The following is a 27,732-nucleotide window of genomic DNA, read 5'->3' as shown; positions in this document are numbered from 1 at the left end:
GTTAATATTTATCCTTGAAGTTCTTCTTGCTGCAAGCCATCTTACCTTCATAACTTTTCAATTATTTTTGTCTGCCATTGCAACGTTTTGTGAATACAAGGAAATTGTATTTTAAAACGTGCTCCTAGGTCAGCAAGCACATGCCCTATCATATCTTTCATTTAAAATTGTTCTTCTAGGAAAGATGCATTTCCTTAAGAAATATGATATAAATATAATACGTTGCTTTTTCTAACTGTAAATTAAAACAAACAAAAAACCATAGTTTAGTGGGGTCTGGAAAAACTTTAATATCCTAGGAAGAAAATATTTTTTTCACCTAAATGTTGCCCTGTTATATTCATTATTTTGTATATACTGTATTTTAGCTCCCATTTTCTTGTATTATTGTATGTTCAATATACTCCGTAATATATTGTCTTATTACCAGCACCACACTCCTTTTCAAGCTCAAACTATCACTTTCCCTCAGTGTGATAAACTAAACTGTCATCCCATTCAGAATATTTAAAATTGAAGTTTAGTCCACCCTCAGTCCCTGTCAGTGTTGGTAGAATTATGGTTTCCTGACCAAACACCGTAAACAGCTTTTTTTACTCATCTCTTGCTATCAGACAGACCTACAAAAATGGGAAAATTACTGTACTGGGAACAGTGAAAGTGACTATAGGTGACTATGTTCATCTGATCCTTTCAGTATCCAGCTACTCTGGAACGTCAGATGTGTTGGGGAACATCAGAGTTGTTGACTGACCAAATTACAGAGTTGTTTGGGAACAAAATGAAGGTCCTGTGTATGCTACAAAATGGAACATTATTATTGGGCCTCTTGAAATAGGTGAAGTTCCAGTATAGACAAGGCTCTTATTTGTAAATAACACATTGCATCCTACTTTTCTCTAATGAACTCCGTATGGTCCTAAAAGCCCCCCATTGCATATTCGAGAGAGAGTGTGTTTCTGAACAGATATGTTTTAAATGAAGTTTCACAATAAGATCAATTTTGACATCCCTGGTCCCAAGTAACTCTTGAAAATCTAATCTGTGTTTTACAGGCTTAGTTTCAGAGTGAAGTAAAATGTTTTCACAAAGTTTCAGCAAAATTTAATAAATGGGGTTTAAAGCTACAAATATCTTAAAATGGCCCCTTTTGAAATTTGATCTTACTGTACATTTATTTTAATTTCTCGAGCTCAATATTAACTTGTTTACTATCTCCTCTAACTTCACATATAATTATGATTTGTTTGAAGAGTTTACTTTTTGTTAAGCAAAGTTATTAACAATTGTTGTATCCAGGACTAAAAGGTTATAGTCAGGGTGGATAAAAATCAATGATTTTTTAAAATAAATAAAAAAAAATTGGATTTTTTGATAAAATGCTTTTTGAGGAAACAACCTATCTAAAGATAATTTTAATTGTTACATTACAGCTCAAAGATATCTCATCATGGAATAGGGATTATAAATTCTGATTCTGTAGTATGAGACAGTATATTCATGTAATGTTTTAAGAAAAGTTTTGTAAATGAGTTCGAATAGTTAATGGATTAGGGACCCAATTTTATGGGGTTTCAGGGGCTTCTGTATAGATTAGTTAGGTTAATCTTTCTATCTACCCAGTGGGACTCAGTGCTCAGTCTAGCAGATAGCATCAGAGATGCTTAGTTTTGCAGTTCTCAAAATGTGGATTTGTGTCTCCAGAGATAACATACATGTTAACACCAAAAATGTTTTTAAATAAATAATATATAGAGGTGAGAAATAACAGACCTCAACCGTATTGTCCCTCTCAAATTTGTGTACACAGAGTCAATCCCTTACCTCGCTAAAAGTGCAAAGTTTCAAAAAGTTCAATGAATAGAAGATTGTTAGGGGTGGAATAGATCTGGAAAAGGAGATGTCTGGAGATAAATGTGAGAAGGGAGGGACAGGCAGTAGAAACAAAAGTGAGACTGTTTTGAGGCGCATATTCCAGAAGTGTTGAGGTCTTTCTGAGTGTAGCTTTCATTGATTTGAGATCTACTATATCATTCTCTCACTAGAGGGGAAAACCTATAATGGCAGCACGTCATAAGAGAGACCCAGTTTGGGAATATTTTAATGAAGTTCCTCTACCTGTGGGTAAGACAGGCATGCGTGCAAAATGTAAACACTGCAACAAAGAAATGCAAGGCCTGGCTGCCCGAATGAAACAACATCATGAGAAGTGCTCCTTCTCAGGAGGAAGCTGCATTGAAGATGATGAAAGGAACATGTCTGAACATGCAGGATCTTCAGGTTGGTCAACTTCTTTATTTCATACTTCTTTCTTAAGGACTGCCTGTCTTTCTTCCAGACTATTTTTGAATTCTCATGTTTGAGCAAAAAAATATAGTTGTTACTGTATGGTACTATCATTTTAGATGCAGTTGTGATAAAAAATAAATAGCTGAAATAGGCAGATCTTCCTTTTATAATTTCACCTTTAAAGTAGTACTGAGTGTCAGTGAATGTAATGAGTAATACTAAATGAGCAGTATGGTAATAATAATTAAATAACTGCACTGACTTATTTTATTTAGGCGACTCCATCCTCAACATACAGGATTCTGAAGACTATCCACCTTCAAGATCACCATCATTTTCTATAGTTTCAGAGTTATCTGCCAGTGATACATCAGGAAATGCACACACAGCAAATATTTAGAAGAAGTAGCAGTAAGAGCTATAACAAATTGTGGGGAAAAAATTCAAATGTCTAGTACGCAGCTTGGTCACCAACAATGCTGCAAATGTATCCAACATGAGAAGAAATTATTTGGAAGAGAGTCCCAAGCTAATAACATACAATTGCAGTGCTCATTTGATGCACCTCCTAGCCAAAGACTTCAGTGTTCCAGAAATAAAGGCTAATGCTGTTGAAATTGCAAAATAGTTCCGTAACAACCACTTTGCAGCAGCTGCTCTGAAAAAAGTGGGAGGAACCAAGCTAACTCTCCCACAAGACATGCGATGGAACTCAGTAGTGGACTGTTTTGAGCACTATATCAAGAACTGGCCTAATCTGATGACAGTGAACAAAATCATGAAAAAATAAATGGCACTGTCACAGCCAATGTTCTCAAAATCGGGCTTAAGAGAAATGTTGAACACATGCTGAGTACCCTGAAGCTTATTTCTGTAGCCTTGAACAAAATGCAGGGAAATAGCTGTTTTATTGCTGACACTGTTGTAATTTGGAAGGAACTGAGTGAGATCTTAAAAAGAGAAATATGCAATGACCGAGTTAAATTACAAGCATTAAAAAAAAAAAAATGGGACAAGCACTATCTCCAGCTCATTTTCTTGCAAATATTCTCAATACTCGGTACCAGGGTCAAACCTTAACTGCTGAAGAAGAGGAGATGGCTATGACATGGACATCCAGCAATCCTCCCTCCATAATGCCAACTATAATAAACTTCAGCGCTAAGAGTGAACCATTCAAGAAATAGATGTTCGTTGATGATGATTTAAAGAAAGTCACATCAGTGAACTGGTGGAAGTCACATAAGCACTTGGATTCAGAGACTGTTGAAGTGATAATCTCACTCTTAACAGCAGTAGCTTCTTTTGCCGGTGTAGAAGAATATTTTCTTCCTTTGGACTAATTCATTCCAAACTGAGAAATCGTTTGGGACCTGAAAAACCAGGAAAGCTTGTTTTTCTTTTCCAGATTATGGGCAAACAGGAAAATGAAGGTGAAGACGACTGAGTTAGCTGCAGAAGCCAGTATTTTCAGTTTCTCATGTTGACCTGGCTGACACAGTTGATTTGCTTTTTTTTTTTTAAATTTCATTTAACTATTTTAGTTAAAAACAATTTTAACAAAAACAAATCTGATTTTAAAAAACTTGAATGTTTAACTGAATTCAAAAATTCATAGGCTTTTTTGTTAAAATATTATATGTTTTCTGTTGAGGAAAAAAATCCAGAATACTTAACTTGTTGTTATTTAATTAAATAAAACAATTTAAATGTCTGTCTGGTGATGTTCTCCTCCTAATACAGCATGGCAAGAAAATCCTCCAAATATTAATGATAGTTCACCTCCCAATGACTTCATAAATATCTGCTTCAATTACCTTTGGTAAATGAAATAACCAAACAATCATTCATTTTCTGATAGAGCTGTAAAACTAATCTGAAAAGTTTTCTAAATCACTTTTAAAAATGTATGGTGTGTACCTTCTAAAAATGAAACCTACATCTATCTCTGAGTTGTGAAGAATATGTATTGTTTATAACAACCAACAAGAATGCACTTTTATGTAGAAATCGATGATTATAAATCGAGTTTTCCTGACTAGTGATTTAAATCAAATCCACCCATGTCAGGGTCTCATAAACAGTCCAGGCAATTCTTAAGTAATACTGTGATGCTCGAGGTAATTCAGTCAATTATCTTCTTATCCAGTTCATTTTGTGAATTTCAGCTCTGTTGGTTGAAGTGCTGCAAGGTATTTAGGTGGGGAAGATCCCACAGGCATATACTTTGAGGTTACTGTGATATTTGTTCACTTTATCAGTAAAGAAATAATATATTGCCCATCTGTCAGCATCTGCTTCTAACTGATGCTAACTTAATCAACATTCGTGGCGAAACCGTGGTATTCTTCAGCATACATTTTCTTTTTATTCAAACATTCAGGTGACAGAGTGCACACACTAACTATACTTAATGATCACTGTATAGGAATAGAAGATTATTGCTACATCACAGTATAAAAGATTATCTCTGAAATTATTATAGAGACTAGGCACTTTTGGAAAACCTTACACACCAACTAAAATAAACTATTTAATTTATTACACACACCCACCTACCTACAAAAAATGGAAAATATGTTAAACTCTCAGAAAGGGTGAAAAAATAACTATTAAATAACCCATGGTAGGCATGTACATTGCAGTTTTAACTTGTTTATATATTGGCTTGGCAGAATTATTTTTATTTTTTATGTTTTCTGATTTTTTTTGAAAAAATCTATTTAAATTTTCACATTTGTGGGAATTTATGGGGGTGGAGTCAGACAGTGGGAAGAGTCAGACAATTATTTAATGACAGTAGATGTTGAGATTTATAACTGTTAAAACACAAATCGTCAGTATCACATGTCAAAATATACAAATTAAATATCCTTAAATAAAACACTAATCAGTTCTCCAGCAGCACTTTTCTTTATCTATAAACTTTGATTATTGATGGAACTATTTTTTTTTTTTGTTGGTTTGTGTGTGTATGGTAAAATTGACTTCTACTGACATTTACTGGTAAAAATCTAACCCTTTCAAACCTCTGTGTGTGTGTGTATATATATATTAATAACACAATATAAAAACTTAATATTAATATCAAACTGAAAAATTAACAGAAAATCAAAAGCTAACCAGGATGCTCAATGGAATGATGAGATAGAAAGTCACTTGCAAAAAAATGAATGACAACAAAGATCAAGTGACCTGGGAATGTCAGAAAGATGCTATTAAAGAAGCTGCAGATAAATAAGTAGGGAAGAAGTTAATAGCTAAGAAAAACCCATGGGTAACAGAAGAAATCATTGTTCTGATGGATGAAAGAACGAAAGTAAAAGCACAAAGATAGATAACAGAAAAAGGGGAATATGGAAGACTAAATAAAATGATGAAAAAGAAATGCAGATTATCTAAGAAATACAAATGTCTGAGAAATACAAATAATCTGAATAATTGGATAAAGAGAATGAAGTGAGCGGTATCAATATATAACTGTTTTCAGTTGCAGAAGTTAATTACATAGACAAGTTAGATGTTTTCAAGTCACGACGGCCTGATGAAATACATCCTAGAATACTCAAGGAGCTGACTGAGGGGATTTGAGCCGTTAGCGATTATCTTAGAAAAGTCATGGAAGACGGGAGAGATTCCAGAGGACTGGATAACGGCAAATATAGTGCCCATCCATAAAAAGGGGAATAAGGATAATCCAGGGAATTGCAGACCAGTTAATTTAACTTCTGTACCCAGAAAGATGATTGCTTAATTATTTGCTCCATTAATTTGAAAACACCGAGAAGATAAGGTGCTAAGTGAAAGTCAGCATGGATTTGTCAAGAACGAATCAGGTCAAACCAATGTAATAGCTTTCTTTGACAGGGTAACAAGCCTTGTGGATAGGGAGAAAGTGGTAGATGTGGTATATCTTGACTTTAGTAATGCTTTTGATACTATCTCACATGACCTGTTCATAAACAAACTAGGGAAATACAATCTAGATGGAGCTACTGTAAGGTGGGTGCATAACTGGTTGGAAACCCTTCCCACAGAGTAGTTATCGGTGGTTCCCAGTCAAGCTGGTAGGGCATATTGAGTGAGGTCCCACAGGGATCAGTTCTGGGTCCGGTTCTGTTCAATATCTTTATCAGTGATTTAGATAATGGCATATAGAGTACTTATAAAGTTTGCAGATGATACCAAGCTGGGAGGGGTTGCAAGTGCTTTGGAGGGTAGGATTAAAATTCAAAATGATCTGGACAAGCTAGAGAATGGTCTGAAGTAAATAGGATGAAATTCAATAAAGACAAATGCCAAGTACTCCACTTAGGAAGGAACAATCAGTTGCACCCATACAAAATGGGAAATGACTGTCCAGGAAGGAGTAGTGCAGAAAGGGATCTGAGGGTCATAAGCTAAGTATGAATCAACAGTGTAACACGGTTGCAAAAAATCAAACATCATTCTGAGATGTATTAGCAGGAGTGTTGTAAGCAAGACATGAGAACTAATTTTTCCACTCTACTCCGCACTGATTAGGCCTCAAATGGAGTATTATGTCCTGTTCTGGGTGCCACATTTCAGGAAAGCTGTGGACAAATTGGAGAAAGCTCAGAGAAGAGGAACAAAAATGGTCTAGAAAAGATTGAAAAAAATTGGGTTTGTTTAGTCTGGAGAAGAGAGGACTAGGGGTGGGAGGTACATAAGTTTTCAAGTACCTAAGAGGTTGTTACAAGGAGGAGGGAGAATAATTGTTATTCCTAACCTCTGAGGGTAGGACAAAAAGCAGTGGTCCTAAATTGTAGCAAGGACGGTTTAGGTTGGACATTAAGAAAAACTTGCTGACTATCAGGGTGGCTAAGCTCTGGAACAAATTGTCTAGGGAGGTTGTGGAATCTCCCTCATTAGAGATTTTAAAGAGCAGGTTAGATAAACACCTGTATAGAATACTCAGTCCTGCCATGAGTTCAGGGACTAAACCAGATGACCTATCAAGGTCCCTTTCAGTCCTGTGATTCTATGATATTTGTGTTTTATTGACCTCAAAAGGTATTTGACAGAATCTATCACCACAAATTGCTCAACATATTTAGAGCTTTAGGGATTGATGGATACAAAAACTCTGAGTAATAAAACTATACTGGAATCAGAAGGCAATTGTAATGGGAGATGCAAATGTGAGAGATGGGGTTGTATAATGTCAGTGACTTTATTCAACATTTATAGTGAGTGTTTGATTAAATTAGTAGAGGAAGGTTTAAGATAAATGGAAAATAGGTTAATAACATTTGCTATGCAAGAGACATAGTGCTGTTGGCTGATTCAGAAGGTAGTCATTTGAAGTTAGTAGAGATTATAGATGAATATGGCAAAGAATATGGTCTAGAGTTGAATGTAAGAAGACAAAAACTGTGGTGGTATGCAAGGATCCTGGGAAGACCTGCAAGATTCCAGTGAGTGACACAGCAAGTGAGAAATTATTGCTACTGAGGAAGCATCATTACAGAAGATGGGAGCTTGGATCCTGAAGTCAGCACCAGAATAGCAAAAGCAAAAGAGACATTCTGGAACAATAAACATTTGATGAGAAGGGACACACATCTCAGGACTAAATTCTGACTGTTAAAAACTTACATATGGTCGGTGTTAAATTACGACTGTGAAATGTGGACATTCAAACAATCAAACTACAGTCCTTCAAATTATGTGGTTATAAAAGAATTTTGAAAATATTGATAAACCATGTAACCAGTGAAAAAAGTATTGGCAATAGGAACTCAGCAAATACTAGTCAGAGATCGTATGAAAAGAAAGGTTTGATTTGCAGGGCACATTTTTTAAGGAAGTCAGCAGGTGATGCATGTTTGCAGGCCCTGAAAGGGAAAGTTGATGGCTGAACAAAAAGAGGAAGAAAAAGATCTTGGATGGACACTATGGTATCCTGGGTGGATCAAAAGGACTTTTGGCTCACAAAGAGATGAGCAGGGGGTTGTACAGAATAGGCTGCCATTGTTGCCAACCTCTAGTAATGGAGATCTCGTATGAGAAGATATATTACTGTGATTATTATTTATTGTAGTAATAATAATGGCTTCTCAGTCTTCTTAAGGAATAGATGAAGTCTACTGTGAGAGTGAAACTGGAGTCAGAGTTTTCCTGAAAAATATTTTTTGTATGTACAATGTTATGTCTTAATAGTTTTTCTCTTCTCTCAGACAGTGGTAATTTTAAAACTCTAATCTGAATTGCACAAATTAAAACTCATAAGCCGTGTACAAAACTATAAAATAACCTAGGAAAATCACTAATAAACTTTGTTTAATAAGGTTAATGCTGCAGAAATACAAAACTATATATCCTCTTTATCACACTAAATAATACCTAAAATGAAACCTAAATGCTTAAAGATATGAACATTTTCAGAACAGCATCTAAAAGCCTTGAGTCAGCTGATGAGGCTTCTGTTGTCTTGACCTTAAAAGAAAATTCTTACAATTAAATGAAGCCATCTGTAAAAGTGCAAACAAACCAAACAAAATCTTTCTGTTTTAGGTGTTTTTCTAGAGTGTATATGGGATCCAGCGCTTTTGTATATATGGTTAGATTTAAGCACAAGTGTAAGAGTTTGCAGGATTTGGGCCTTATAGTGTATAGCAATGATTGTAGTATCTGAAAAAAAGAAAATTAAAAAATAAAAATCCACCTGTATATTTCTGAAAAACAGTACATGAAAAACATAAAATGTTAAACTAAATACACTTGATATTTATATATTATCATATCATAAATTGATATATAAGGAATATATTTGTCATTATGACAGATTTTATTTTTTACAGCACAATATCCATCCAAACATAACCTTTCCTCCAGCATCTATACAAAGGAAATAAAAAATCAAATAATAAATAACATGCAACTGTATATGTAAGTTATTTACAGTGGTATAATTTTGAACCAAACATTGGAAGGGACAAATTGCTGGTTGAACAGACAATATTGTCCCCCTTCACTTTTCCAACTGGCTTTGAGTAGCAATGCAATGTACGGTTCTATCACACATTTACATTCACAGAGTTATGTACTAAGTGTGAGTGATAGTAATGTTTTATAAAACAAAAATATATAAAAATGTATAAACAAAAAGTGTATATCTCTCCCCCACCCTTGGTTTAGTCTCTCTCTTGTAATATGGTGCAGCTTGTGGAGGGAGGTATTTAGGAGTAAACAGTGTGGCTTCTGACAGCAACACTTCTGGATATAAGGGTCAGTTCTACCCTACCGTCTAAAACAGGTGTGGGCAAACTTTTTGGCCCAAGGGCCACATCTGGGTATGGAAATTGTATGGCAGGCCATGAATGCTCATACAATTGGGGTTTGGGGTGCAGAAGGGCATGAGGGCTCTGGGGTGTGGTTGGGGGTGCAGGAGGGTGCTCTGGGCTGGGACTGAGGGGTTTGGAGAGTGGGAGGAGGATCAGAGGTGGGGCAGGGGGCAGGTTCCAGGCGGCGCTTGCCTCAAGCATCTCCCAGAAACAGTGGCATATCCCCCCCTCCGGCGCCTATGCAGAGGCACGGCCGGGTGCCTCTGCGCTCTGTCCTGTGTGCAGGCACCGCCCCTGCAGCTCCCATTGGCTGCAGTTCCTGGCCAGTAGGAGTTGCAGGGGTGGCATTTGGGGTGGGGGCAGTGTGCGGAGCCCCCTGGCTGCCCCAACATGTAGGAGCTGGAGTGGGGATGTGCTGCTGCTTCCGGGAGCCGTGTGGAGTGCGGCAAGACCCTAACCCTGCTCCCTGGCTGGAGCGCCGGAGCGGGGCAAGCCCTAGACCTTACTTCCCGGCGGGAGCTCAAGGGCTGGATTAAAATGTTTGGGGCCGGATGTAGCCCCTGGGCTGTAGTTTGCCCACCTCTGATCAAAAAACTGGGTTGAAAGTTGTGGGAAAATATGTACTTCTGCATGCCCTAAAATTATACCTTTTTGGCTAATGTCCACTCTTAAGAGGCTTTTTATCTGTTTTTATGCTCTTTATTTATTTTATTTTATTTTATTTTTATTTTTACAGAAGAGGTGTTTTGTAGACAATATGATTCTGTTAGTTACTTTATCTTTGAAGTGTTTTTAGGATTTGGACTGGGTAGGGTATCAAAATATTTCTATAACCTTATTTGTTAAAATTACAAATCAGTTAAAAGCAGACTTCAGCAATCATGGAAAAATAACCTCTCATTTATAATGCCTAACTGGTTTCAGACTGAAATATTTCTTTAAATAACTTTTCTTCTAATGTATATGCATGATATACGATCTCTTGCAGTTTTTCATGAGTGCTGTACATCTGGCACTTTATTTTAAATAAATAAAAAACAGAAAATAAGAGCACTGAAAGTTTAAAAATAAAACCACTTATGAATTACATGGACACTGATAACATCTGAAAACAGGGAAAGGTGCTGTAGGTCCAGCCATTGACAGTCTCCTTTAATTGCATTCCAAACATGGACAGAACTCTGTAGTCTACAGTTGGTGTAGGTCAGGGGTTGGCAACCTTTCAGAAGTGGTGTGTCGAGTATTCATTTATTCACTTTAATTTCAGGTTTCGCGTGCCAGTAATACATTTTAACGTTTTTTAGAAGGTCTCTCTCTATAAGTCTATATATTATATAACTAAACTATTGTTGTATGTAAAGTGAACAAGGTTTTCAAAATGTTTAAGAAGCTTCATTTAAAATTAAACTAAAATGCTGATCTTATGCCACCGGTGTGCTCAGCCCGCTGCCAGCCTGGGGTTCTGTTCACCTAGGCTGGCAGCAGGCTGAGCGGGGCCTGTGGCAGGACCCTGGCTGGCAAGGGGCTGGCAACCAGAACCCCAGACCAGCAGTGGGCTGAGTGGGGCTGGCGGTATGAGGTTCCGTCCACCAGCTGCTGCCAGCCAGGGTCCCGGCTGCCGGCCCCACTCAGCCCGCTGCCGGTCTGGGATCCTGGCCCTGCCCACATAGAGTGGGTACCTACCTTCTCCCTGGTTCTAGCCCATTCTCTTCCTCTCTCTCTCTTTGCACTGAACTCAGGGTGGGAGTGCACTGAGCACATGGCTGGGGGTGAAGGAGCAGGCTGGGGGTTGGGGTGTAGGGTCTGGCCAGGAGCTAGAATGAGGGAGGGGGCTCAGGGTTGGGGCAGGAGGTTTGGGTGTGGAGTGCTTACCAGGGCAGCTCCCGTTTGGTGCGAGGGGTGCAGGTGGGAATGTGTGTGAGGGTGTGTGCAGGAGCTCCTGTTTGGTGCTCAGGGTGGGGGTGGGAATGTGGGGGGTGCAAGAGTCAGGGCATGGGATGTGGAGGGGCTGGGTATGGGGGGGTGCAGGAGTTGGGGCTGGGGTCATGGGGGGGTGCAGGGGTCAGGGCAGGAGGCTGGGGTGTGTATGAGGGGGGCACAGGGGACAGGGCAGGGGGCTGGGGTGTGTGGGGGATGCTGGAGTCAGGGCTGGGGTTGTAGAGGGGTGCAGGGGTCAGGGCGGGGACTGGGATGTGTGGGGGGTGCAGGGGTCAGGGCATGGGGGGACTGGGTATGTGTGGGGGGGTGCTGGAGTCAGGGCTGGGGTCGTGGGGGGGGTGCTGGAGTCAGGGCAGAGGGCTGGGGTTGTGGGGGGGGTGCAGGGGTCAGGGCAGAGGGCTGGGGGTGTGGGCTAGGGTCCTGGGGGTGCTTCCAGCCCCCCGTCCAGAGCGGCTCACGGCAGGGGGCTGGAGGGGATATGCCCCAATTCCACCCCTGTCCCCCAAGGCCCCGTCCCCACCACTTCTCTGCCTCCTCCATGGAGCAGAGAGCGCTCTGCGGCTCCGCTTCTCCCCCTCCCTTGCAAGGGCCATCAGCTGATCGGCGGTAGGGGGGAGAGGAGGAGGAGCAGGAACGCAGCACACTGGCAGAAGAGGCTGTGGAGGGGGGAGCTTGCCTGCCCTGCAGCAGCAGCCGGCAGGACCAGGCTTCTTCACCCTGCCCCCATGGGGGTGGGGTGGGGAGAAGAGTAGGCTGGGGCGGGCGGGATTTTTAATGGCTCACTGCTGCCTGCCGGGGTCCCGGCCTGGGTTCGGCAGCGGGCTGAGTGGGGCCGGCGGCTGGGACCCGGCAGGCAGCAGCATGCCATTAAAAATTGGCACGCGTGCCATAGGTTGCCGACCCCTGGTGTAGGTGATAATCGTTTATTTAACATTGTTTGCAACAACTGTATTTTAGTTGAAAGTTATGTTTGCTGTTGAAACCTGCCATAAGACCAGAGAAGTACTTTCTTTATAGTGCTATTCAAAAATTGTTTTAACAGGCACATTTTTTTTAATATGGGTCAATCAGTGGGAGACATTTGTAAAGACTTATGTTAGAATTTAACTCTTTTCTCATTCCTTCTCTAATACTTTCTTCCAGGCTGACTCCTCAGTAGAGATTGGGAAGGGCAGCATAAGAGAAGCCAAACGTTCAAGCTGATAACTCAAGAGAACTTTTCTCTGAATTGAGGGCTCAGAGTGGAGCCATCATGAGCGATGTTACCATTGTGAAAGAAGGCTGGGTTCAGAAGAGGGGTAAGTTCCAAATATAAACAGAAAATTCTTCTAAAGTGTAGCACTCTATCAGTAATGATATTGTGCAGCTGGGAATATGAAAAGACTAATACTTTGCTGTAATGTTGTTTCCCAGTTAATAGCAAGTATCTTCTCTCTCTTAATGCGACAGTCCAGACTACATGGGGACTGACACCTTGATCGTGCAAACAGTTAGGCACGTGCTTAGTAGTATATATGTGAGGAGTCCTGCAAAAGTCAATGGGACTATTTGCATGAAGTCAATGTGCCTAACTGTATTGCTGAACTGGGGCCCATGTGCATAAAGTTACAAATGTTTTCCAAAATAAAGAGCAATTTTGTATTTATTAAATTTAGTTTTTGGGTTGACTGTTTATAATCGGTCATTGAGTGATGTAACAGATTGAGGAATGTTAGTGTGCTTGATCTTTGATTTAGAGTTGTGCTATTTTCATTTTTAAGAAACATTTTCTTTTATAAAGTTTACTTTTTTGCTGATCTGGGAACAAATATCTCTGTCATGGAGGCCAGTTTAAAATTATTTTCTTAATACTAAAATGTAGCCAGAGCAAGATTGGGCATTTAGTTGATTGGTACTGCATGTGAAAACAATGCCTTCAAAAATGTTTAGACTGAGAGATGTACTTCTGTTTAATTTAATCTCACTAATTTTTGTTTTACAAATTAAATTCAGCACACGTATCTGTTAAAGTATAACTGACTGTTTAAAGCTGATACTTAGTTTTTTCTGTCTGATCCTTTTTTAATGAATTATAACTTAATTGGTAGCTGTTAGCAGTTACAAACTTCATTTTGTAAGTAACCCAAAGGAGTCACTTTAGGAGAGGATTGCCTGATTTGTCCAAAGCTTAACTTTTCTGTCACAAAAATGCTTTTCTGCTCCCATGCCGAATATGTTGTTAAAGATCTTTACTGTGTTGTGTACATGGGTAGTAGTGTATATATGTACGTGGCCAGGTTGAGTAGGATGGGAACTAATTCATGCTTGGGGATATTTAGATCAGTCCTAAGTTTTTAGCTATTTGTAGTACCAAAGTGTGTAGTTTTAAAAATGTTTCCTAAGTTTTGACTTTGGCATCTTTGCCCTTTGCCCCAGTTTACACATATCTATAGCAGCTTCCAGTTAAAATCAATGCTTACAGCCCATAAGTTCTTTTATCTCACTTGGAAGAAAATACACATTAGAGCAGGGGGTCTCAGACTTCATTGTACCACAACACCCCCTTCTGACGATAAAAGTTGTTACATGACCTCAGGAGGGGGGACTGAAGCCTGAGCCCTCCCAAGCCCCTCTGCCCCAGGTGGTAGGGCCAAAGCCTGAGCCCATCTGTCTGGGGGGAGGGGGAGGCACAGTTGAAGCCCAATGGCTTCAGCCCCAGGCAGGGAGCCTGTAACCTGAGCCTTGAAGCCCTGGGGCTTCAGCTTCGGGCGGTGGGGTTTTGGTTTCAGCCCGAGGCCCCAGCAAGTCTAAGCCACTTTGGGGTCCTGACTCACAGTATGAGAACCACTGCATTAGAGTCAAGTGATAGTAAAGAAGACACATAATTAGTGTTGCTCCATGACTTCCTTTTTAATGACTATAGTGAGGTTTCTTAAAAACATTTTTCCTATTATTTTTATATCGTGAGTATTTTCTTATTTACAACAAATTTAATGACTGTATATCTGGCAAAACTACAGCAAAGATAAAGCACAACTAAAAAAAGTAGTAAGAAGTAAAAGTAACTGAAGAACAGTAAAATAATTTGCTGATAACAGAAACATAGTTTTGGCTTCTAATTTTTTAAATACCTTTAGGTTATCCTAGCAGTTGTTTTCAAGAACAAGACCTTTTATCTTAAGAGTTTCCAAATGAACATCCTTTTGTTTAAATTGTCTTAAGGAATCAAAATAAGACTTTGTTTATCTAGTATGAATATGAAACTCAACAGCTTATGCTCACAGTCCACCAGTTTGTATAAGTAGGGGAGACTACAAAATATGAATATCTGAATTGGTGCTGGAAGAACTTGGGGAGCTGATATTGGTATAATCAGAAAGATACCTCTTTCTGTCTGGTTAGGAGTACTAGCTTGCTTGGATGCTCTTGTATTTCAGTGTCAGCTTTTTGATAGTATAATTATACGTAAATCAGAGGAGTAATTTCCATTTATTGGTGGTGTCTCACTTTTGTTTATATACTTTGACCAAGAGGCAACAATGGACTAAAGTATATAGCGAGGCTAATTAAAAAGTTGTAAACTGATTGAGTATTTTTGTATCTGACTCCTTCATTTAGCTCTATTTCAAAATAAGAGGACTTGCTATAAATTGCCCTCCTGCAGACACTTACTGATCAATTTTACTTAAAGTGGGAAACTCTAGAAATCTTGGATAGCTGTATCACGTATTATCACCTTTGTAATACTTTGAAACAAGATTTCAGTGATATATACTACTATATTTTGGGCATGCCTTTAACTAGACGCAGTTCCAAATGAGACTCATCTCTTCTTCCTGCAAGAAGGTTGTCTGGATCATGGTGCGACTGGCTCCATAATGTAGTTAAATCCACGAATATTGTGTGCTGAATAACCTTTTAATTTTAGCAATGAGATGGTTTGTCTAAATAGCATGGCGTGCAGAGACTAAGACTGTCATTTGGCATAGTGACTTCATATTTTTATTAAATGTCACTGAAACCATGAAAAGCTGAAAAAAATCATAAACCTCTTATACAGTTGTTCTGAAACTTTTTTTTTTTTTTTTTGCGGACCACTTGAAAATTGCAGAGGGTCTCGGTGGACCACTTAATGATCTTTCTAAATGTTGTTTGTACCGTTAGCTAACTATTGTAAAGCACTTTGGATAAAAGCGCTATATAAAAAAATCTTAATTAACATTTTTTTGTTCTACAAATAAAAGCGCACAACTCATATTTTAATATGAGCAGTCTTACCTTTCTAATGCGATGGATGTGCCCTCTCTTCCCCGCCACGGCAGCCCCTGAGCTGGGGCTGGGAAGGAGGGGGATATGTCCCCTGCCACAGCAGCCACAGAGCTGAGGCTGGGAAGGAGGGCCGTCTCTCCTGCAGCCCTGGAGCTGGGGAAAGTCCCCTCTTTCTCTGGCCGCTGCAGCCCTGCACGTCCCAAATTATTCCCACCCCCTCTTCTCATCCCACTGCCCCCTCCCACTTACCCCCTATTTCTCCCACCTACCCCCTATTTCACCTTACATGTGCATCTTCTCCAGGGTCCAGACACCTAATTAGTGGAGCCACACCTCCGCGGCTCCACTAATTAGGTGGGTGGCCCTTCATTCTCTCGTGTGCAGCTGCCCAGGCGCACACCTTAGAGGGAACTATCTGCGGACCACCTAAATGGAGCTTGGACCACAGTTTGAGAACCTCTGCTCTTATAGAAACTGTATTCTGGAATGTATAATGTGTACTACAGGTAAAGAAGTGGTAAACTGAATCTTGTCTAACTAGGCATATTTTCAGGTCTGGAACCCACAAGATAATTTGTTTGGTTCTCACAGTAATTCATACTTTAAATTCTGAATTTCCCTCCTGTTAGTTGCTTAATGTAGATATTTGCCTTTTCGTTTTGATAATTTTATTCATATAATGACTTTAAAGATGAAATTGACAACGTGATCAACTGTTCATTACGCAGCAGGAAGCCTCCACCATAATTTTATTTAGTCTCACCAACTATGGCATTGAGTCTGTAAATGCATGGTATGTTTCTTATTCACTATTGGGGTCAGAAAAGGACTTGGATATGAAAAATGAAATTTAATATTTTACTGAGTATTTAAGAATTTGAAATCGGCAAAATTATTTCTGGTGATATTATTTGAAGCAAGGCCTCTTTAGTTGGCATTTTTCTGTTAATTTGGTTAATATTTCTTTCTTCTTTTCTAAATAAACACATTTTGATGGCCATTTTTTTCTTCATTTTGATTTATTTTAGAACAATGTGTGACTTTTTATGTGCTTGTTTATAGATAGCGATGCCTATAGTTAGGTGGCCCAGTGCTTTCCATTATGAGACTCTACTTTCAGTTGCTTGTAACTTCAGCAAACTTCAACCATTTGGGCTGAAATTTTCCATGCTGTTTGTCTCACTTTGAAATTTTTTTGAATATTTCAGTAAAAATGGTTTATCTCTTCTCAGAACAAGGTTAGGGAAAAATATGTTGTAGGCCTGGCTTGACATGAGTAATTAGACATGGGTGAGGCCTCATTTCTTGGGAGACAAGATTAGCGAGGTAAATGGATCAGCTGGCTGGAAGCAGAATGTCAGTGCTAATTAGGAGAGGTATATAGTGAGTAAGCTAACACAGAATGTTAACATTAGGGGGAACATCCAGGGAATCATTTACAATGGACAAGATAAGCCTGAAACAAAAGATGAAGTAAGGATTAAGTCATACATGGACAGTGCGTAGACAGAGCATTCTGTACAGGGTTTGATTCCTACAAAGTAACCACGCCAGTCCCCAAACGTGTAATGCAATGGATAGAAAATGGAATGTAATTTGTAAATGTATATAAAGGAGGAGGTTTCTGTGTAACTTTGGATGTGTGGTACGCCCTGTACCCATCCAATACTCCTTGAGTCTGATCAACTCAGCATAGGTTTGCTGTATGCCAAATAAAAATCTGAGTGACAAAATCTGGAGTCAAACTGAGTTCTCAGGAAGTTCAGTGCAAAGAGGCCTTGGAGGGTATCTCAACATAGTGCTGCTGTGAACGTGTAGCTTTACTGTCAAAGATTGCACCCAGCAGTATAGCAATGGCATTGGAAGGGTTTAAATGTGAGATTTCCAGGCACAGAAAGAGTGAGTTAAGTCTAAAAAAGTGGAAGATGTCTTGGGGAAACCTCAACAAATGTTGTTCTGCCCACATTAATTTTTTATAGCCATTTAATTGAGAAGCTGTACTGTCTGCATTCTTTGGAGCAGGGTCTCAAAAGTTGGGAAGAGGTCACCCTTGTGTCAGAGATGTGCCTTTTGCCATTTCTGTGATAACTTTTGGCTTAATTAGGGTGAATTATGATCCAATAAAATTGCAGTTTACACGTGCTTCGCAGATACTCTGAGTTTTGAGAGTTATATTCTCCAAAGATTACTTTTGTATTGAAAATGCTTCATCCCAGGTTTTCAGGGTCTAAGCAGGACTTTTTCCTGTAATTGCTTGGTCAGTTGCCGAAAACTGGAACTGTGAGTAGGGAGACACTCTCTCCTCTGCCTTTAGTGCTTCCTGTACTAGTGCCCATGAAATGAGGAGGAGAAAGAGGAAACAGCCTGATTCTAATGAGAAAATGAGGAGCTGGGATGAGGAACTAGGTGGTGATGGGGAGACTGGGAGGTGGAAAACTGGGACTGAGGGGGGCTGACAAGGAGCTAGGGCATATGGGGCCTGGGCATGGAGCTGAGGTAGGGAATGTTACAACTGTGGACATGGAACTGAAGGAGGGGGAGGAACTGGGACAGGAACAGTGATAGGATGGATGGGTTGGGGCAGAAAAGTCTGTGTAACCACTAAATATACTCCCCTAAGAAACTGGACTAGAACCCAGGATTGCTGATTCTCCGCATTTTTCTGCAGCCAGCAAACAGCTGTGAAACCCACTGACAAAATGTGTGCCTCATCTTCCTGTAATGACTACATATCACAGGATTTCAGCCTGGACAGGAGCCAGTCTTGCAAAGATAAGAGAACTTCCATATCCCTGATGGATTTCAGCCCTGGTTGTAGAAAATCCCTTCTGATGTGGGGACAGAATTGATTTGGGAGTTAAGGGGCAGAATTAATTGCTGGGCAGAGATATTGGCAGGTGTGCGGGTGAGAGCTCTAGGAGTAGTGGCCACTATCAGTAATTCTGTTTGTTCAAGTGGCAGAGGTCTGTGTTGTGGATCTAGAAGGTCTTCTTCGAGTAGTGTCAATATGGGTGCTCCACATCATGTGCGCATGCACCTCTTGAGCTTTGATAGGAGATTGTTGATAGGAGATTTTTAGTAAGTGTTCATTCAGCCTGCGTGCACACACCATGAAACCTCGTGCTGTGCTTCAAGGTGTAGAGGGCTTCACAGGTAAACCGCCCTCAATTCCTTCTCTACTTCCTTGGCCTGAGATGAAGCTCTAGCTTGTCTGCCTTGTGCATGTCTCAGCATATTTTGTAGGTGTTTACTCAGCTTACCGTGAAGGCTGCGAGTTTGCCACGGAAGGCACTGATTCCGTGACTTTCCGTGTTTCCTGCAGCGGCCGGTGCACCTGGTTCAGGGGCAGCTCAGGCAGACCCTGCGCCAAGCGCACCCGTTTCGGGCCCCCGCCCGCATCCTCCCTCTCCCCAGCAGCAGAGTTTGTAGAGGGGGTAGGGGCTTGGGGCACGGGATGGGGTGAGGAGGGCTCTGGATGGTGCTTACCTGGGGGGGGGCTCCCTGGAAGTGGCGATGTCCCCATCACGCAGTTCCTAGGCGGAGGCATGGCCAGGCAGCTCTGTGTGCTGCCTCTACTTGCAGGAAGCTCCCATTGGCTGTGGTTCCCAAAGAGGTTACCCATCCAACCTCTATTTCGTCTTTGTCTCCAAACAAGGCAATTGTGCCTCCACTGTTGAAGGGTGACAATTTTTGGCAATTCCAGGACCTTGTAAAGAGGATGGCAGACACCCTCCAGATATTGCTTGAGCAGGTTAGACTCATCTCACAATCTCCTGGACATTTTGCACTTGGCAGCACACACTCAGGTTTCTCTACCGATTTAATGAAGCACTCCTGGATCTAGCAAATTCTTGTTATCATATTGCCAACTTGTATATAGGCTGTTAAGAAATATTATGTCCCCACCAGGGACTTAGAATTTTTGTGTTCTCGCTCCCTATCTAATTTCCTGGTAGTGGATGCTGTAAATGAGTGGGGTAAACAGCATTACTCCAGGCTTCCTCCTTATGAAAAGGATACTGCTGTTAGATCCATCCTCACAGCATTTGTCATATGTAGGGCATTGTGGCTCCAGTTGTCGGCCTTCCCAAGAGAGTCTCAAAATACAGTTGAATACTTCCCATTTGATGATCAGAAGCTTTTCTGAGAACTACGGATGAGTCCCTGCGCATGCTAAAGGACTCCAGGGCTATATTGAGGTCTTTGGGTGTACACACCCTACAAACAAGGTTAGATTTAGTAAGTCTCAGATTGCTCAGAGACCGTGCCTGGCTCAGTTATCTGCTTGTGTCAAGGTTCTTTCCCCACTCTGAACTCTAGGGTACAGATGTGGGGACCTGCATGAAAACCTCCTAAGCTTACTTTTACCAGCTTAGGTTAAAACTTACCCAAGGTACAAACTATTTTACCCTTTGCCCTTGGCCTTCCACTGCCACCACCAAACATTTATCTGGGTTTATTTTTATCAGGAAAGCATCGTTTGGAAACGTCTTTCCCCCCCAAAATCCTCCCAACCCTTGCACCCCACTTCCTGGGGAAGGTTTGGTAAAAATCCTCACCAATTTGCATAGGTGACCACAGACCCAAACCCTTGGATCTTAAGAACAATGAAAAAGCATTCAGTTTTCTTACAAAAAGACTTTTAATAGAAGTAAAAAAGAATCATGTCCGTAAAATCAGGATGGTAAATACTTTACAGGGTAATTAGATTCAAAACATAGAGAATCCCTCTAGCAAAACCTTAAGTTACAAAAAAGACACACAGACAGGAATATTCATTCTATTCAGCACAGCTATTTTCTCAGCCATTTAAAGAAATCATAATCTAACACATACCTAGCTAGATTACTTACTAAGTTCTAAGACTCCATTCCTGTTCTGTCCCTGGCAAAAGCATCACACAGACAGACACAGACCTTTTGTTTTTTCTCCCTCCTCCCAGCTTTTGAAAGTATCTTGTCTCCTCATTGGTCATTTTGGTCAGGTGCCAGCGAGGTTACCTTTAGCTTCTTAACCCTTTACAGGTGAGAGGATTTTTCCTCTGGCCAGGAGGGATTTTAAAGGTGATTACCCTTCCCTTTATATTTATGACAGCTTGTGACAGAACCACTGAATCTGCTAGAAAAAGACAGAGATCCCAGAGGAAAAGAGGTTCCCATCCTCCTTCAGCCAGTACCCAGTCATAATCAAAACAGCAATTTTGACATGTTGGTCGAGGGCTTGATGACTCCCTCACCTCTAGTTTGCAAATTGCAAACCTTTGCCCACCTCCCCGCTTTTAGAGACTGCCTTTCCCATTTCCAACAAGTCTGGCAGTGTATAACAACAGACAAGTGGGTAATGGAGGTTTATAACATAGGGCTACATCATGCACTTTATGCCCCTCATCCCTTTTCAGGGACCCCTCTCACAAGACTATACTGAGAGAAGAAGTGTGAGCCCTCCTTTGTTTAGTAGGAATAGAACCAGTCCCATTTCCTCACGGGAGGAAAGTTTTACTCAAAATATTTTCTCATGCCAAAGAAGAACAAAGAGTGGAGGCTGATCTTAGATCTAAGACAGCAAATTTGTAAATGCACAGAAGTTCTGGATGGTGACTCTGGCAGCGGTAATGCCTTCTCTAGCGATAGGAAATTGGTTTTTGGCTCTTGACCTACAGGGTGCCTGTTTCCATGTAGTGATACATCCTGCACGCAGGAGATATCTGCACTTCACCATTGGCCAGGATCATTTTCAATACCAAGTATTTCCCTTTGGCCTCTCTTTGGCCCCGTTAGTATAGTCTAAGGTTTTAGTGGTAGTAACTGCTTACTTTCTGCAGAAGCAGTCTTAGTCTTCCATATCTCAATGACTCAAGGGCCAATCCTACAAAGAAGTACTAACTGCCATCCAGACAGTTCTCTCCCTCTTCCCAGAGTTGGGTCTACAGCTGAATATAAAAAAGTCCAAGTTAGCCCCTGTCTAGAGAATACAATTTATAGGGGGGATATGTGGATTTTTTGGCAGCCTGGGCCTTTGTTGAATCTGGTCAAGAGAATTCAAGGAAGCCCCTGTACTACAGTAAGGAACTGTTTGCAGCTCCTGGATTATATGGGAGCTTGCACCTTTGTGACTGAGCATGCAAGATTAGACCTCCGCCACTTTTCAGGGCTGGTTCAGGAGGACCTGTTTCTTAACTGGAGATGGCTTGGACAAACAGGTTACAGTTCTCCTCTATGTGAAGGAGTCCCTGGGTTGGTGGAAAGATCAACACAATGTCTGCCTAGGTGTCCCTTTCATCTGCCCAGCTCAAAAAATAACTGGGACAATGGATGCATCACTGTTAGGGTGGGAAGCACACCTGTACACACAACTCAGGGTAGATGATCACCTCAGGAAAGTAGTTTTCATATCAACTTGCTGGAACTCAGTGTAGTCAAAAATGCTTGCCTTCAGTTCCTGTTCCTTTTCAAGGGCAAATCAGCCAGAATCATTACTGACAATATGGCTTGCATGTTCTAGATCAATGAACATGGCAGAGCAAGATCCCCTTTTGTGTGCACTGAAGATATAAATTTATGGAACTGGTGTACAGAGCATCAGATTCAGACCTCAGCTGTTTACCATACTGGAGTCCAGAATGTCACAGCTGAGAGGCTCAGCAGGTACTTCTCCCCGGACTCTGAATGGGTGTTGGACTCTCAAATCCTTCATGGGATATGCCAGAGGTGAGGACTTCCAAAGGTGGACCTGTTTGTCACTTCTAGCAACAGAAAATGCTCCTTACTCTGCCTAAGAGGATGAGTAGGTCCTCTCTCTTTGAGACACCTTTCCCCTTCCTTGCACAAGGGACCTGTTCTATGCATTCCCTCCAACACCTCTAATTCTAAGAGTGATGAACAAGATCAGGCAGGACAGGATCAGGATTATCCCCATAGTACTGACCTGGCCAAGGCAAGCCTAATATCCTTACCTGCTTTACTTATTTGTCCAATTGGTGCTCAAGCTTTCGACAGTCACTCATCTTCTCTCCAAGGATGTGGATCATGTTCTTCACCACGACATGGGATCCTCCATCTCCAAGCCCGGTTCCTATATGGTTCATGGGATTAGAATCCACCTGCTCAGCAGGAGTACAACAAGTATTACTAATCAGTAAAAGGGAGTTGACTCAAATTACTTGTCTTAGAGATGGAAGAGATTCAACCACTGATGTCGCCATCGCCGCCTTGTGCATGAATCTTTTCTGCTCTCAACTATCTTGGATTATCTGCTGGATTTAAAAAAAAATTGGGTTTATCAATTAGCTTGATTAAGGTTTATCTTGCTATGATATCAGCTTTTCATTCCTCTTCTGTTTTTGCACATCCTATGCCCTTGAGATTTATTAAGGGTCTGGGGACTCTCTACCCCAGGTTAAGGATCCTATTCTGCCTTGGGAATCTCAGCTTGGTACTTAGATACCTTATGGGACTGCATTTGAACTTGTTGCTACCTGCTCCTAGCTTCACTCTTCTATGAAGACAGCCTTTCTAGTAGCTATCGTGTCCGCCCGCAAGGTTGGAGAAGTTGGAGACTTGATGGCAGACACCCCCTGCCCGCATTTACAATATTTTCAACAATGTGGTCTCCCTATGACCAGGTGCTGTCAGTTTTCCATCTTAACCAACCTATTCATCTATGGGTATTTTTTCCTAAACCACGTAAATCTCATTGGAAGACTTCCCTTCATATGTTAGATATATGACCGGCATTGGCCTTTTATCTGGATAGGACCCATTATTAAAAGATATTTGGGACAAAAACAAAACAACAAACCCTATCACAGATGCTAAATTTCCATTTTTTTTAGAATCTGTTTTTAAATTAATTTTAACCCATAAAGGAAATCTGTTAGCTAGTTTAAGTTCTCAGAAAATTCATTCGATCGCCAAGGAGTAAGTGTGTCGAGTTTGAGGAGGATGCAATGAATTTTTCATACATAACAAGGAGGGTGAATTCATGCTTTAAATGCAAAATAGAACATAGCTATGAAGTGTCAATGTAGTCTTTAATCAATCAATAAACTTCATTAGTGCCACTAGATTCCAGTGTGCTGAATTTTTTCTTAAATAGAAAAGGTTTTTTATTTTAAATTTCTAAAATCAGTAACTTCACCTGATATTATCAATAAAATTCAAACTTTAAAATAAATTTCATTAATTTTTAAAAAAATTCTATCCATCCCAATGAGACTCCTCACAAACTAGATTTGAAAGTGTACATATGTATGTAGTTAGTTTGAAATTGTGATATTAGGTCATCCTGTTTCTCAAGAGTGTAAAGTCAGAATTTCTTTGACTTTGAGCCTTAGTGTTAACCTTTCAAGAGGCATGTTGGCTATAAGAGCCAAGCTGACTTTTTTCCATTCAAAGTGATATGCCAGGCAGATCTGTATTTTTGATATGGCATTCTCTCCATATTTTTACTATGCGTTTTTTACTACTCTGTTTGTATGGGTCATATTTTACCATAGTATCTGAGCACCTATTGATATGCAGTGTATTTATCCACACAACACCCTTTTGAGGTAGGAAAGTACTGTTATGCCCATTTTGTAGATAGTCTCCCTGTGCCTCAGTCTACTGTGATTTACCCAAGAAGTCAGAGGCCGTCTGTGGTGGGGGTTGAATCTAGGTTTTCGGTTAGTGCCCTAATAACAGGATCATCCTTCTTGTACTTGGTTTCTTCTTTTTGAATCAAAGTTGTGCTTACTGTTTTGAGTTAAGTGGCCCAGTCCTTTGCACTCCTTACTTTATCTTGATTATATGTTTGTGGTTTCATTATTGGAGGGTACACAATTTTTTGAATATAATAATTAGGTCTGTTAATTGCGATTAATCGCATGATTAAAAAAATTAATCGTGATTAATCACATGAGTAATCTCATGTTAATAATAGAATACCATTTATTTAAATATTTTGGATGTTTTCTACATTTTTCAAATATATTGATTTAAATTACAACACAGAATACTAGGTGTACAGTGCTCACTTAATTTATTTTTGATTACAGGTATTTGCACTGTAAAAAACAAAAGAAATATTTTTAATTTCACCTAATACAAGTACAGTAGTGCAATCTCTTGATCATGAAAGTTGAACTTACAAATATAGAATTATGTACAAAAAAACCTGCATTCAAAAATAAACCAATGTAAAATTTTAGAGCCTGCAAGTCCACTCACTCCTACTTCTTGTTCAGCCAATTGCTCAGACAAACAAGTTTGTTTACATTTGCAGGAGATAATGGTGCCTGCATCTTGTTTACAATGTCACCCGAAAGTAAGAACAGGTGTTTGTATGGCACTGTTGTAGCCGGTACAAGATATTTATGTTCCAGATGCGTTAAAGATTCATATGTCCCTTCATACTTCAGCCACCATTCCAGAGGACATGCGTCCTTGCTGATGACAGGTTCTGCTTAATAACAGTCCAAAGCAGTGCGGACCAACACATGTTCATTTTCATTATCTGAGTCAGATGTCACGAGTAGAAGGTTGATTTTCTTTTTTGGTAGTTCGAGTTCTGTAGTTTCCACATCGGAGTGTTGCTCTTTTAAGACTTCTGAAAGCATGCTCCACACCTCATCCCTCTCAGATTTTGGAAGGCACTTCAGATTTTTAAACCTTGGGTTGAGTGCTGTAGATATCTTTAGAAATCTCACATTGGTACCTTCTTTGCGTTTTGTCAAATCTGAAGTGAAAGTGTTCTTAAAATGAACATGTGCTGGGTCATCATCCGACACTGATGTAACACGAAATATATGGCAGAATGTGGGTAAAACAGAGCAGGAGACATAAATTCTCCCCCAAGGAGTTCGGTCACAAATTTAATTAACGCATTATTTGTTTAACGAGCGTCATCAGCATGGAAACATGTCCTTTGGAATGGTGGCTGAAGCATGAAGGGGCATACGAACGTTTAGCATCTCTGGTACATAAATACCTTGTAGTGCCGACTACAAAACTGCCATGCAAATGCGTGTTCTCATTTTCTGGTGACATTGTAAATAAGAAGAGGGCAGCATTATTTCCTGTAAATGTAAACAAACTTGTTTGTCTTAGTGATTGGCTGAACAAGAAGTAGGACTGAGTGGACTTGCAGGCTCTGAAGTTTTGCATTGTTTTGTTTTTGAGTGCAGTGATATAACAAAAAAACCTACTACATGTGAAAGTTACACTTTCACAAAAAAGAGATTGCACTACAGTACTTGGATGAGGTGAATTGAAAAATACTGTTTCTCTTTATAATTTTTACAGTGCAAATATTTGTAATAAAAGTAATATACACTTTGACTTCAATTACAACACAGAATAAAATATATATGAAAATGTAGAAAAACATGCAAAATATTTAATAAATTTCAATGGTATTCTGTTTAACAGTGTGATTAAAATTGTTATATTATCTAAAAAAAAATTAATCATGATTAATTACGTGAGTTAACTGCAATTAATCGACAGCCCTAATAATAGTGTCTTTCCTTGAAGTGTGTGTGATCTTGAGGGCAACAATGCCTTTGTGTTTTGGTTAGCAGAATTCATTCTTTTGTATATTCTTATCACTTGAGAAATCCTCAAGATTTTCACTCAATAGGAGTGAGGATTTACCTTGATTGTTTGCATGCATTTTTGATTTTTTTTCTGAAGGCAGGATTTCAAGATATAACCATGCTTATAATTTAACAAAACCAACATGCGATGAATGATGGATACTCTTTCATACTTGGAGCCTGGAGAAGTTTTCTTATAATGAGAGAGTTGTTTTGTAATGTGTGTATTGTAAGGATACTGTTTTTTTTTTTTCTTTTTCTTCCTTTACATTAAAAAAGAGAGTTTGTCACAATGCCATAGCACTACAATGCTAGATATTCTTAAATAATGGTCTTCTGGAACACAGAGTGTTTAGTATTTCTAACAATGAGAGCTTATGGGATAAAAATTAATATAGAATAATTGTTAATTTATCCAGTGATCGATTCACTATTGCAAAGGCCACTAATTCTGAGATTAATACTAACGCTGTGCAGTTTTTAAAATTTAAACAAGCAGTTTATATGTCGTAAGATTTTAAGTTTATAGCTCTGTGGAAAAACTTCCTGTTGTAGTATCTACTGTCAAAGACAAATTATTGGAATAAACCCATTGATTCAAAATATTAATTGAATTTGTTAGCTCAAATACAACTTGTTTACTGCCTTCTCAGTGTTCTGTACTTTCACTATGAAACATGAAAAAGTATTGAGCAATTTGTTATGTAAGGCTTTGAAATTATGCAAAGGCCAAAGAGATGTTAATTTTGGAAATGTACGTTAAAGACCTAGTTTGGTTGGGTGTGGGTGAGTGTCTTTGAAAAAAATAGTTTCAGAAGTTATGCTACTAATTGACTGTTGTTCACAACCTGTCAGATATCTTGTTTGCAGATTGTCTGTCTGAATTATTTGAGTAGATTAACACACCTCTAACAAAGAGAAATTTAAATAGACTATCTTGAACATCTGTTACACAAAGTAGGAACAAAATTCTTCTTTCTAATTGTCTCAGCTAATAGTACTTAATTCTGAGTGTCTCCTGATAAACAAGTTGAAACAAAACAAACTAATTTTTTATTCTAATCTGTATTTAATAGCAAAAATTATTAAGTAGTGGTAGGGTTGCCATATGTAAATGACCAGAGAAGACAGAAATACAGTAAGATATTAACAACAGCAATGCCTAACTCTTAGTGTTTTTCATCTCTAAATCTCAAAGTGCTTTACAATGGAGGTATCATCCCCAATTTACAGAGGAGGAAATGGAGGCATGGGGTGGGGGGAAGTGACTTGACAAACGTCATAAAACAAGTCAAAGGCAGAGCCTGGAATAGAACCCAGGTCTCTTGATTCCCAGTCCAGGACCTCTTCCCTCTCTAGCATAGTCCCACCATCAAC

At 39.8% G+C, this 27,732-nt stretch overlaps 1 protein-coding gene across 3 annotated transcripts in view; it reads left to right on the top strand.

Moving 5' to 3' along the window:
- AKT3 (AKT serine/threonine kinase 3) overlaps positions 1–27,732 on the top strand; it is a 258,369-nt gene that overhangs the window by 13,283 nt on the left and 217,354 nt on the right. For 2 of the 3 annotated variants that reach the window (XM_074948928.1, XM_074948929.1), the window contains exon 2: positions 12,678–12,832. In XM_074948928.1, the coding sequence (XP_074805029.1) occupies positions 12,787–12,832 (46 nt within the window). In that variant the 5' untranslated portion in view covers positions 12,678–12,786. Of the gene's footprint in view, positions 1–12,677; positions 12,833–27,732 lie in introns of those variants that run through there. The other variant, XM_074948931.1, reaches the window with a different exon arrangement.

The sequence above is a fragment of the Natator depressus genome, chromosome 3, assembly GCF_965152275.1.
Source record: "Natator depressus isolate rNatDep1 chromosome 3, rNatDep2.hap1, whole genome shotgun sequence".
NCBI lineage: Eukaryota > Metazoa > Chordata > Testudines > Cheloniidae > Natator > Natator depressus.
This window is presented reverse-complemented; position numbering and strand designations above follow the sequence as displayed.